Raw genomic sequence first — 14,293 nt, forward strand, 5'->3', positions numbered from 1 at the left:
CAATCAAAATATAATTTTATTAATAATTTTTATATTATTGTTTGGCATTTTTCAGTTTTCCATCTTGATGAAAAAGATACGCATTCAACTGGCTATTATTTTAGGGCTGTATGTTGAAAGTAGTTCAAAACAACGTTTTGGCAAAGCATGACGTACTTTTGAGTTTAGCATTTTTTGACGTTTGGTACTCATAGTGGCTGCACAAGGTTGTGGCAGGCCATTGGTTACTACCAGTAATGTGACTTATCAACAGGATTAGAATGAGGTCACATAAATGGTTGTGGAAACCTTGTTGAAATGTTTAGCAAGAAACAATATCTGTACTTCAATTGTATTTGGTTTAAGGAAGTTTCTGCGTAGGCTACGTCTCTAAGCTGGTTTTGACAGTGCTGTGAACAGTGGTAGCCATTTGCACAAAACTCATCAGTGCGAAATTTGCTTGCAACATTGCACTTCATTGAAGGTGTTTGTTCTGGCGGCTCGATTGCCCCCTTGATTTGTAATTGTGCTGACGTTGAGTTTGCGTTGTTTGTTCTCTGTGAAGTGACACGCCTAGGATTCAAGCGTTTCATTCTTAATTGTCGCTTGACTCGCTTCTGCCGCGTGCCGGGAGCCGTTGTGTGTGCAGAGATCACTTACTTTTTGTGTTAAATTCAGAATTGGAAAAACAAGCGAGAGATATGCCAGGACGCGTTTAAGGTATGTGTGTACTTCGGATTTGAGTTTAACCGTAGTGAAGAATCATAACTGTGTAAAAAAACAGGTTTTTATCTCCACTCCAGACTCAACAAATCAAAACAAATAAACGATAGCAAGTTATGGATGTGACAAGAAGAAGAAGAGATTGGTTACAAGAGTTTGTGCTTGTCTGCAATGTCAAAAGCAAAATTAATACTATTTGATTAGAAATTTAGCATAGACCACTACCTATAATTCAATAGTTCAGTAACATAATTGATATTCGACCCTAATAAATTTCATCGTTTCTGAATTTTCTACTGTCCAGCTTCTAAGTAGGCTATGAACTACTGTAATTTCGTTTTGTTTTAAAATTGGTTTATTTATTGCAAAACACTTTGAAAACCTTTAGGTTATTGGAGTTCTAACTTTAGGCTATAAGCAGTTATAGTTTTTAAGAAACTCGAATGCTAATTCATAAACTGCATTTGAGTTACCAAGTAGATTAGTCTACAAAGGGCGGGGAAACCCAAATTAACTTTGCGAGTTTTTTGTTTCAGCGTGATGTCATTGTGTACAACATGCGTTTTAGCAATAAAAAAATCCAAATTTTGTTGCCCTCATCTCGCTAAGGCCGCTTTTGTTTGATACCCGTTTGCGAGGTCTCGTTGCGCATCAAGCTGTGATGCTGTTCGCTGTGACGTCACAAGGTACATATAGTTGTGGCCAAAAGTTTAAGACCAGACTTGATTTATGACCATTTTTGCATTACTTCAAAATACTGCATCAGATATAAGATGATGCAACTGAAACAATATATGATGCAGTATTTTGAAGAAATGCAAAAATGGTCATAAATCAAGTCTGGTCTTAAACTTTTGGCCACAACTATATGTACCTTGTGACGTCACAGCGAACAGCATCACAGCTTGATGCGCGCGAGACCTCGCAAACGGGTATCAAACAAAAGCGGCCTTAGCGAGACGAGGGCAACAAAATTTGGATTTTTTTTTGCTAAAACGCATGTTGTACACAATGACATCACGCTGAAACAAAAAACTTGCAAAAAGTTAATTTGGGTTTCCCCACCCTAGCGCAAAATCTTCTCACATTGTATCAGAGTTATAGTGTCATAACGCGAAGTTACAGTGTGTGATTGGATTTGGAATCGACCTTAAATCATTTTAGGTACGGGGTTAGTGCACTGGCGTAGCTAGTTCAAAATTTCGAAGTGGGCCAAATATTTTGACTTTGTTTAATAAACAATAAACTTACTTTGTTTGAAGCGCCGTCTAGCCAAGCATATTATGACGAAAGAACCTACTGAATCAGCAAACTCATTTGGAAGATAAGTCGTTAGCTTTTATCGATATAAATCCATTAGTAGTAAAATCCATTTTTTCAAACTTATTTTCTCTGAAACAGCAGAAATGTTTACAACGCTATTAGCAAATGACCCCACAATTAAATTCCATTTTCCCCAACTAGACTCGTGACAATCTATTTATCTTCCCATTGACCCTTTCACGATGGCAATGAAGCACACACAAGCCTGGAATGAGATGTAAAGTCATCGCTGAAAGTAGCCATGTCTTGACTTGTTTCTCGCACCAAAAAGACTTCTCAGCCTCAACAGTTGATGAGGGCTATGCCACGATGACTTGGTTGGTTGGTTTTTGAATCTTTATCCTCGAACTGACAAAGCTTTGATTGGTTATTCCTGGTAGTTTCGCATAGGCCTACTTGTAGAGGCTCTTGACGCAGGGTCGGTTACCGAGATTGACAGAGTGAAGTTTTCGATTGTTGAAGTGTTGTTGCCGGGGAATTATTCCATTCACTAAGTGCCGCTGAATGGAGAGCAGTCCTGAAGTGCGTTACTCAAACGCACACTCCGAGAGTCGAACCAGCGCGGCGTGGTCTTGAGCAGGGCGCGTAACTACTGAGCTAACGGAGACTTGGATTGCCAATGTGTGTTTGTACTGCACACCACTCAAGTGACTATCCATAGTTGATGTTCCACATAGCCCTGCCTGACAAGTTTCTGAAATCTACTCTGTTTACAGAAATAGACTAAAATGGCCGCCACTGGAGACCTTACCTGAAGCACAGAACATCACAGTATTAACAATGGCAGCCATTATGTTTCTGTTTTCTTTCGTTTGCATACACATTTTGCCTCTAAAAGTTTACACACATTTTGGACAGTTTCTGTGCTTTTGAAGAAATTTTTACTTCTTTTTTGTAACCAACTTTTCACTGGTCAACAGCGCTCTCAATCAATTACTTGAAACCTTGAGATTTTGTCAAAAAAAACAAAACAATTGTGCTTGTTAAGTGTTTTTCTGTGAATAATCTGCGGCAGCCTATGCAAAACTAAACTAACAAGCCAATGAAACGCTTGAATTGAAATCGCTGAGTCTAAATCTCGACCCAGCCAAAATTGACTGAAACTAAGACAAAATACTTTTTCAATGGCAATAATCATAGTGGGTTGATAAAAGCATAGGACTACATGATCTGCGATGTAGGGTAACACAGTATCGGACAGGTATACTACAGACCGATCTGTTACTTCTAGATGTAGATTTTCACCTTCACAGTCGGGAAATGCATGACAGCCTTGCTGCAAATTTATTGTCCAGCAGTTTGTTTGTCGTATCCAGGCTTACACTTGGTGATTGAAGATTTAGATTAAGTGGACGGGAAGGCAAGGAAGCCAATCTTCGTGTCTACCTTCAGGCATGCCTTTAAGTGTCCTGCTAAAGACACAGCCGCATGCTCTTGAGCGGTATAATTGTATTTATCAAAAGAGACATTGTTGCGTTGCATTACAAAATAAAACATGACAAAATAATCAAATATTGGACCATTTCTAGCCAACAGTGAGTTTTTCAACCCTGTGCGGAAGGAAAAAATCGCCCAATTTTGCAGAAAAAAAACGAATCAATAAATTTACTTTGCAAATACAAAATGTAAGCCAGCAGAAAAAAAGCGCATATTAATTAATTACATTTTTAAAACATTTCAAACAACGAAACATCTTTATCGATCAAAATAAACAAAAACACGATAGGTAAGCTAATCCATCAAATAAATACAAACATGTAGGTACAAGAAGCATCATAATACAAACTTTAGTGAATTTGTAAACAATTTATTGTAGCGGCTATAACGGAATTTCAGACTTGCTATCTAAATAAATAAAAGCAAGATCTCAGAGTAATCTATTCATGTAAAACCAGGACATTAAAAATAAAAAAGAAAACAGTATCACACTCAGGTTTGGAAAGCAGTAAATACGGCCTTGCATGATTTAAGCTATTGATAATTATCGAGCTTCTTTAGTAGCTTTTTTAGAACAGCCAAAGGCATTAAACAGAGTGAAATGAGTGGGCCTTCCATCAGCCGACCCCTCTCCCCCAGTCAGGGGATGTAGATACCACGCCTTCATCATACTAAATTGATAAAAACAAGTTTATTACTTGCTCTTGTTGCTTGATTTAGATAAATTAATATGAAAAGGATCCATATAAATATAAGGTAATGAGACAAGAAAAATTAAAAAAGACAATTAAAAAAATAACACAACCTGAGAGCAGAGCCTACAAATTTTAAATGTTGTTGCATGTTGTTTTTGCTTAAAATGTAGGCCTATCGAATCTATTTCCTGAGTAATACTAAAATTGACAATGCAGGCTGCCGGCCCAGATTGGCCAAACCACAATTTTTTTGAACGACGGTTTTGAAAACTTGTTTGGGCCACGTCATGAAGGAAGAAAAGTTAAAGCATAACGATTTTCATGGAAAGATCAATGGGTAACGTGCAAAATACCCTCTCACTTTCTTCAACACCTTTAAAGATTGTTTGTTGCTACGTCCTAGACATCTTTGGATATAGTTAAACACAAAGACAAATAGAAAGAACTTTGCACGCAGGCCTTACGCTGAAACGAGCATGGCACACAAAGACTGAGTAACATAGTCTTGAGTGTGTCAATTTGAATTTCACCACACGATATGTGCGTAACAGGTCATACGCTTTGCGTACGTAAAGTTGTCGTGAACGTGCGTGGTGCGTGCGTAACGGTTTGCGTTTATTTTTTTTACTTGTTGGATGTGTCCAAACTTAACACAACTTTTGCCTTATCAATCGGTGTGACATGCAACAGTTGTTTCAACCGACCGGGACCTTGCATCTCTTCTGTGACGAACCCTTGAGTAATAGACGTCAGTCAACGAAAACTTTACCGAATGTATCAATGAGGCTGACATGTTGTCACAACTTTCCTGAGTGTTTTTCCAACTTTTTTCTCTCAAGCCACTTTCGAATGCACGTCATAGGCAGAGAATCGTAGGTTATATCGAATTTGTTGGCAAAGAGTTTTTTTTGCAAAAGCATTCTTTTTACATCCCCGCTTCCAAACACACAGCTGTAATGTTTGATGTAACCTAAAAAAAATTATCAGATATTTATGCCGATAGAGCATTAAAAATCAACGAAATAAGAAACATGATACTAAACTAATCACCAGTCGTGTAAGGTGACAATCTGCGTTTATTCCGACGGACTGACATTTTCAGTTCACTCCGTCGCGTCTGATTGATTGACGAAATGTCGAAAAAACGCATATCATCTGCTTATACAACTTGTGATAGTTCAGCTTAGTTTACACTAGAAGAACGTACATCATGTTATTAGACTAAATCAAATATAGTTATTACTATCTGAAGCCTTTACAAATTGTTTCACCTAACGGATCATCAGAAGGTCTGAAAAAACATGCAAACAGTAAAGATCGATAATTCTGAAAAGATATTAAATATTACAACTGTAATTTAATCTGTCAAAAAAGACCTCTAAACCTGTACTTCCTGAGAAGATATTAAATATTACAACTGTAATTTAATTTGCAAAAAAAAACCTCTGAACCTGAATTCCAGAAAAGTGCCTGGTGATATAAGATACGTTAAAATTTTCTACACTATTAAATTTTAAGTAAACTTTTACTAGTCATAAACTTTCATTTCAACATAATTATTCATACAAGAAAGGACATAACATCGTCTTCAAATATTTTTTCAAGACATATAAAAAGAAAGAAAGAAAAGGACATATAAAGAAAGGACATAAACAAGAAAGGACATATATTTTTTCATGCAGCAGCCATACGTAACTATAGGTAACTATTTTTCATGCAGCCGTAAGAGATTGTTATTGTTTCTAGCACTAGTGCTAGAAACGATAATTGTTCTGATGAACACCCAAACTTTTCAGAATTGAGATTGTTATTGTTAGTTTCAGTGCAAGCAGATTTATAGGTGTTACGGACAATCTTCAAACCAAACGTCACATAGAACCGTTGTCTACTGAACCTGACGTTTTACGTCATATGGACTATTGCTAGAAATAAGCAAAGATTGCATCACCTTTGTCACACCTGTGAAGCATTACATCATCGTTAAATCTTGAATTACGAGATATGGTGTAAGACAAATTTAACAGGTGCTTGAATAGCTTCATAATGCTTATCATTATTACGTTACAGAAGATGGTTACGTGCGTTTGAAATATCGTAATCTATTCTCTCATTCTTAAAATTGTTGCTTGAAAAGTTGGTCGCATATTAAAACGGTTTTGCTTGTGTTTACCAATTAGACGAAATTTCCGTTTTTATCTCAGTAATTTGTATTGTAGTGACAAGTTTTAGTGGGTACGGTGTTGTCTCCATTCTTCGACAGCCTTGGGGCTATTTTTACAGAAATACAATTCTTGATAGACGTTTTCAAAAGAGTGTTTCTTTCGGTCATTGACGAACGGATCTGGAAAATTTATGTTACAATTTTTCCACGAAGAGATTATGGTTTACCGTTGTGACCAATAGGCAGAGATGGGCAAGATCACCAGTATTGGTGATCTTGAAGATCAAGATCAAGATCACCAAACTATGTGATCTTGAAGATCAAGATCGTGATCCTGAAGATCAATATCACTTTCAAGATCGCTTTTTGTGCACATGAAAATAAATGAAGTTTTTGATCACTGATGTTGCAAAAAATAATTATTACAAGCAACCTGGGTAAAGGTATATAGTTGGTATTGCTAACTTTTACTTTTAGCTACTCGATCGCTGGCCTAAGAATTGTAATAAGTTAGTGACTGTTGCTATTAGGCCTATCAATTGTTGACGTAGTTTGCGTAGAATCTCAACGTCGCACCCAAGGCCCGGGTTAATTACAATAGTAAGCTATTGAAAAAATCGCAAAATTTGCAATTAGTTTTATAGTTTTTATTTATAATAAATAAATAAAAATAAACTTTGAACTGCATCATTTTTACCAAAATTTTGTCTGGTTCATGTGGGAGTTTTTATACGTGTTACTACGTAGTTTTAACTTTCACTGTGTTATGTCAATGTTTATTGCATTATTTATCCATCTGGCAATCTTAATACTGTTGTCTGCTTTCAAAAAAGTTCAGAGGTTTGAGGTCAGACAAACAGCTCCATACTCAGACCCTAAACAAATCTTGGTCTGGTTGATTTGCTGCAATAAACCACTTTACATGACCAAAGTCGGCTAGTGTCCAGATTTTTTAACACCGCCATTCTAGACTTTCAAACATCAAACATCTAAAATTGGGTCAAAGAAAGCAAACATTTTTTTAAAATTCACACATGCAAATTGTGAACAAAGTTAGATCATTTTTATTATACGTCAACATAAAGTACACGGAAGTTGACTTCTTTATTATGACCAACACAGAAAACTTTTTCAATTTTAAAATGGCAACACTGACCAGATTAGATGGAGACTTTAAATCACCTTTTGTTGGACACATATCATATTAACAGTGGCTTAACGTTAGTAGTTGCCACTAACTACTTTGTACAGTATACGAGTTCTAAAAAAATGCCTCTATCTTGTAAGTAAACTTTAATTTTAAAGTGATCTTGATCTTATTGTTCTTCAAGATCAAGATCACACAAAAAAAAGTGATCTTGAAGATCAAGATCAAGATCACGCCCATCTCTGCCAATAGGTAATATTGTAAAAAAGAATTGAAAATTCAATGAGGCTGTTCACCAGGCATTTAGTTATACTGTATAACATGATGCGTTCTACTGGTGCAAATTAAGCTAAACTATCACACGATGTATAAAGTGACAATCTGCTTTTTATTCCGACGTTTCATCCATCAGACACGACTGACATAGTCAGGGAGCTGAACCAGGTAGTGACTAGTGACTATCTGTCTAGCATGGCAAAACACAGGATCATGTTGCTGAAATCAACTAAACATGCTTCACATGTTTGAAAGAAGGCAAGGAAACACTCAACATTCATATGCTAAGTTACACATATTTTTTTGGTTTTTATGTTCTAAAACTTCAGTCACTGAATTTTAGTGATCCATTTAATGCGTGAAACTCGGCTGTAAAGTTTTTGCATTCCGTTTTCTTGTTCAGCGGTGGGATGCCGCAACGTATCAGGCGTTGGCTTTCCAATTATGCAAACCTGGTTCAACACCCAGCAAGCTAATTGTTGATAAACACCGCTCACCTCTGCTCAGGGTATAATAAATTGGGTAGGCACAGTTGCTGATGGAAAAGTGACCGAGAGAAAGTGCTAAAATTCGTTGAACTTTCTTGCCTTTTCCTATATTTATGAGATTTTCTGGTTGTAGTGTAGGTGATACGCGAACACTGTATGAAACTGCTAAATCGTACGCGAATAGAAAAGGTTTGAGAATCACTGGACTCTAAGCCAATCAGACTCCTCACTACACCAGCAATAATAAAGGTAAAGGTCTCGCACTCAGCCTACTTAGCCTCTAGAAATGAATTCAATGATAAATACGAAAATTAATAAACATTTTTTTAAATATTTGCTAGATATGAAAAAGCATCAAAATTACCGGCACAGTTGTCTTTCCCAAATCTCCATTTGATGAAATGAGTAAGATGTGACATAGTGAAATCATTGTTCCCACCAGGAGCCTCCTCTTGAGAGTCCAACATCAACCAGAAATGTTCATCTGGAGTCAAAGTGTCACGTGACCATTCTAAGAGCGCTTTTGCTTTTTCACTTTCAAATATCACCCAGCTTAAGAACGTTCTCGTGTAAACATTGTATGCAAGATTCTTCCGCACAGTCATGTTGTACGGAGGAGGAGACTTCAATGTCGTTGTTTGAACCATAAACTTTTCAACCTTTCCTTCGCTTGTTGTTCTGTTTTCAACTCTGAAACAAAATGTAGCCTACAGGTTGAAACAGATTGCAATGACTTCCAGAACTCTGAGTAAAGTCTATTGTTAACACTTTTGTCGTGTCCAGCCTTTACGCAAGAATCAGTAGCATTGACATATAGCATTGTCATTGTCACTGTCATTGTCATTGACATATAGCATATAGCATATACATAGCATTGACAGGGGGAGTCCAGAGGGTATTTTTGAAACCGATCCGGGATAATTTTAAGCGCCCTTAACCATTCCAAATGATGGTTCTTTGTCTTCTTCAACAGATCAATCATCTTTGATCAGCTGTGGTCTCCCATATGAACTTTCTCCAAACAAAGCAAAATGGAGGCAGTTCATATGGGAGGCCACAGCTGATCAAACATGATTGATCTGTAGAAGAAGAAGAGGAAGAAGAAGAAGAACCATTCCAAAGGGGCTAGGGAACTTAAAAAAATCACCTCATATCTGTTAGATGTTGTGAGTTGTTCTTAGAAGTGTCTAAATTTGGGCCCCGATAATTTTATTGTTTCCGGGCCCAAATTATTTTTTTAACGGCCCTGCGCCCGAAAGTTGGGGACTTCGATTAAGAGAACACAAAAGCAAGAAAGCCACTTTTCTTGTCCATTTTTAGACATGTCATTTAGTATCCCACCAAAGATACAGCTGCATGCTCTTGAGCGCTGTCGAACTGGTGCCCTTTCAAGCCACGTAGCCTACTCTATTGAAACAACGTGTGAAAACGTTGAATCTATAATAAAAACGATAATCTTTGTCTGAAAATATATTTTTAAAACATCTTATGGGTTTATTTTGAAAATAAATTGATGGGTAAAATTTTTTTCAAAAGAACTTTTATACTGCCCGTCAATTGCTTGCTACGAATACATTAAGCTGCACCATAGCTGCACTTAGCCTACAGTGGTTATGCAGCATCTTAAGTTACCTGTGTACAAACTTTGTTCTGTCCAAGATAAGCTTGTTAGGTTTTTCGTAACCAGCGATTCTATTTTTTCCCTTTAACTTCTTCAAGGTTTGGACAATTTGAAAATTTGTTTTAATTGGAAAATCCTGAATAAAACATACTTTAACATAATGATTCAAACGTTTTTCTAAGCGACACTTCCACAAGCAATTTTCCAGTTGCCCATTTTATTACCGTAAAGTTGTAACAAAACTACGGTAGGGAATGCAGGTGATTATATTAGGATATTAATAATACCAATGTTAACAGGCTTGTGAAACCTATAACAAATTTTTTGAAATATTTTCAAACAACCTATGTCTTACCGTAAGGTTTTTAAATGAAATAACAGTGGTAGAAGGGTAGCCTATTACAGGTAATGCTTTATACATTCACTAGATAAATTTTGATGGATCAAAGAATCATTATCAATTTAAAGTAAACAAGCCTTAATATACGGTAGTTAGAATCTAATAATTTCTTACCTACCAAGACAGAAAAATCCATCTTTTTTACATTGATTTAACGTCTGCAGACGTTGAATCAATATAAAAATGACGATTTGCTGTTTAGACAACGACTCAGCAATAGGTGTAGGCGGCCAAACAATGGGAAAAGAGTAGGCTAGCACTATTGTATGTAGCCTATCTTTCCGCAATGCATCAGTAATTTTATTCAAAAACCCTACTTAGCATTACAACTTTGGAATAAGCTCTCAGCTGAGCTTTGCATTGATAAAATCAACAAAGTTGGAATAAATTTGACAAATGACAACATCTCACCTGGCCACTTAAGTTGATCAAGTAGTTCCACTTAATGGTGGAACTTAGCAAATCTTCCATGCAGTTCAAGTCGGCTTGCAGTCTTGAAAAACTGGCGTAGATTACACGTTCTCGTTTGGTTGCAAGTATAACGTTAGAAAAACATTTCGCAACGTTTTCCAAAGCTGCAAGTAATATTTCTGGTGATCCTTTATCAACATGGATGCAATAAGCGTTTTGAGGGTAATATATCGCACTGAGCAACAACAGGATCTGATGAACATTCTGGTGAACTAGGAGGCTGAAAGCTACTGGGTGTTTTTCTTCATCTCTGCTTATGAAGTCATTGCTGGTCACAAACGAGTATCTGTTAATTATATCAGAGCAGCCGCCTTGAGTGAGATTCAGGACCTGCTCGTCTGTGGTTAAGATGGGTGATGTTGGCAGTGTCTTATTTGATTCAGATAAATTTCCGTATAAAACTGTCGAGCATGTTGAATCATATTCCTGACTTGTAGTTGTTCTGATAACTGGTCGTTCCAATCTACCCCTTGGATGATTTATTCTTGTGTATGACCCATAATGCAGCAACACCAGACAGGTGAACATTAACAAAAATACCCAAATCACTTTAATGTTCACGAACTTACACTCAATCATATAAAGGACGTGTTTCCAACATGACCTACTTTTGTTCATTTCTTAGCGTCACATACGCAAAACGACATTAGCTCTTTACCCTGTAAAGATATAATAAAGCATAGTAATCAAGAAAATGAAATATCTTCTGACAGGTGTCAAACCCGCAACAATGCTTTATATGAACGACTCGGCTACATGTCTTGTAATACAAAAGAAATTATTTTCACAGGAGTCATTTCAATCATAAATAGCTAAAATTCTATTTGAATAAGCTTAGCTGAAGATGATCTAGCTGCTAGCTGATCGAAATCGAATTTTAGCTATTTATGATTGAACTGACTCGTGCGAAAATAAATTCCTTTACAAAGCTTAGTAAAAAGTTAATTTTGATTTTTGTAAAGTAGACTAAAGAACAAACCAATGTTGATAGGTTGATTTGCTTCAGTCTTGGTATTGGAAATTTTTACTTTGGCATTTGTCCCAACTTAGATTTATACTGTAGTCTGCTCGTGTAAACAAAGCAATAATACCATTCTCTTTATTCACACACAGCAAGTGACTTTGTTTGTTGAAAACTTCAGAGTCCGTTAGGGCAAGGTAGTATGTAATAATGAATAAGCTAGGTTGGTATCGAATTACGGTAATAGTTTGTTAAATATATCTATGTACAACAATGCACAAAACGAAAAAAATAGTCTCCAAACAAAAACAACTTTTCATGATGTCATTCCACCTTTTTGCAGACCTCTGCGATGTTTGGCATGGATTGTTTTTTGTTTTGTTGTGTTGTGTGATGGTCTGCAATAAAAACAAACTGAACTGATCTGTCGTCTGACAAGCTCCTGAAGAGAGATAAACGAAATGAACTGCAGCTTCAAACTATGAAAAACCTCCTACTCGCCGTATTTAAGTTTTGTGGGCTACAGTCATGGCGATCTTTACACACAGGCCATGCCAACGTGCAACTTCAACTTTGACTAAAGGCCGGCCTGTTAGAGGCCAAAATCGCTAGTATAAATTGAAAGTTTGAATATTAGTTAATAAATACAGTCTTTGTTTACATCAAATATAGTTATTAATCTCTAAAACCTCTACAGCCTGTTTTACAGCCAGGTTTTTGAGATTAATAACTATATAGGCTACTGTATATATGATGTAATTCGCTCTGCTTGGCTTTTTGCCTGGCACTGAGTACTTTTTGTAGTATTAATAGTCTTTTTTTATATTTTGTATGATTTTGAGTTGCTTTTTTGCTATCAATACCTTACAAATTAGGGTCTAGACTTTGACACGTATGCTGGAAATCCAAACATCGTATGGCAACACTGGGAATAGGAAAATATTTGTTATTTTTTGACGTAAAATTAGGGGTTTTGCGGTGCATTGAGATTCAGTAATCACACATTTTTGAAATTTCGATTTTTAAATTCTCATTTCAAAAGAATATACAGTAAAGTAAATGTAGCTTACACGTCACAATCGAAATTATATCGGCCTCCAGTAAGGCCTCCATTTCGCCCGTTGGCAAGGCATGTGTATGTAGATTACAAATGGCTACCACAAATCCATCCTAACCGTTATATGCTAACTTTTCTAAGGTAAAGTGTCTTGATACAAACAAAGCTTAATCCAACAAAACCTCACAGCAATAACGCCTAACAGCACAGAAACTCAACAGCCGGCAGCCTCAAGCTAAAACAAAGAGCCATTTTAAAAAACCACTCACTGACTTCAACACCATTCGTCATAGCACATGACTAGGGAACTGTGTTCCGAAAGCTAGTGTAATTTGATATTGCCAAAAAGAACCCGCAGCATCAGGCTATAACAGATCGTTTGAATCTACACTATGAAGGAAAGCTTAATCGACCACTGTTGCTTTTTGTCAACTTTCTGCTGCATACGAACGACGACCAAGCACCTTTTTCTATATTTACAAAAGTTTTGTTTTCTACTTTTAAAATTTATAAATTTCATTGCAAACTATCAACTAGCAACAGTTGAGGGTAAAAGCTGCTGCTTGTGTTCTTGAAACTTTGTTACATTATTCAGAAGTGGTTTTGCTCTAAAATAACTTACACATTTCAGCAGCACTGAGACAAGAAGCCAGCATATGTGCATATGTGTGCATTTCAGCAGCACTGAAACAAGAAGCCAGCATAATTCGAAAATAGTATTTAAATTATTCATAAGCTATCCGTGGACTCAGTGCAACCAATGCGTTGATTATTCTTATTGTAGTTATTTTTGGAAAAGCAAGAAGACTTGTCAAAAGAAAAATGTGTCTTTTGATCTTTTTCAGCATTTCATCTTTTGATTCAGTTATTGAGCAGCACTCAGCATCAGACGCATAAGAACTACAGATGCTGACGTCATAACGTGCTGACGTAATAACGTGTAAGTTACAATTTAACACATATTCACACAGAGCTGAGTGCTTGATGGTACTGAACCTAAACTATGGTGATGCATGGCTACCTAAAGATACGGCCTGATTTGTCGCATTTTGCAGAAATTTCCAGATTTTGCCATCTTTGGGCGACTGTTTAAATGAATTTTTCTAACAATTATAATTTTTTGCCTTCTTTACTGTTTTCCCCAGATGACCAATCAAACACTAGCAGTAACGGTAGTAAAAATCTGCAAAATGTGACAAATCAGGCCGCATCTCCAGGTGGCCATGAGTGATGTTCCTTGATAACACGATTACCGAAATGGCGTATGGGTGAAAAAAAAATTGAAAAGTTTCCTCAAAAAGCGAGGATTTATCATTCAAAGAAAGACGACGGTCTTTTCCAGGGATCAACGTCTGCAGATGTCCAATTAACGTAACCAAGAGGCTGATTTGATGGTGGAAGGGGGTTCTTATCTAAGCTTAATCTATAACTTTAACCGCTGGGCACCACTCAGTCTGAAAGGTACTGACAGACGGCTTGACAATATCACGGCCTGGCAGGCTATTTTTCCTACATGTAGAAATTTCCAATAAAACGTTGTAACTTCAGTGGAAA

General features: G+C 36.6%; 1 protein-coding gene across 1 annotated transcript; it reads right to left on the reverse strand.

The window, feature by feature from the left end:
• Window positions 1-3,176: 3,176 nt before the first annotated feature.
• Window positions 3,177-11,376, reverse strand: LOC145785717 (N-acetyllactosaminide beta-1,6-N-acetylglucosaminyl-transferase-like). Its single transcript, XM_082597411.1, has 4 exons — window positions 10,662-11,376; window positions 9,862-9,986; window positions 8,594-8,919; window positions 3,177-5,127 (listed from the first exon to the last, which is right to left on the reverse strand). Exons 1-4 carry the CDS (start codon window positions 11,337-11,339, stop codon window positions 4,955-4,957), a joined length of 1,302 nt encoding a protein of 433 aa, XP_082453537.1. The 5' UTR covers window positions 11,340-11,376; the 3' UTR covers window positions 3,177-4,954.
• Between the last annotated feature and the right edge of the window lie 2,917 nt (window positions 11,377-14,293).

Source organism: Aplidium turbinatum, chromosome 16, assembly GCF_918807975.1.
Source record: "Aplidium turbinatum chromosome 16, kaAplTurb1.1, whole genome shotgun sequence".
Taxonomy (NCBI): Eukaryota; Metazoa; Chordata; class Ascidiacea; order Aplousobranchia; family Polyclinidae; genus Aplidium; species Aplidium turbinatum.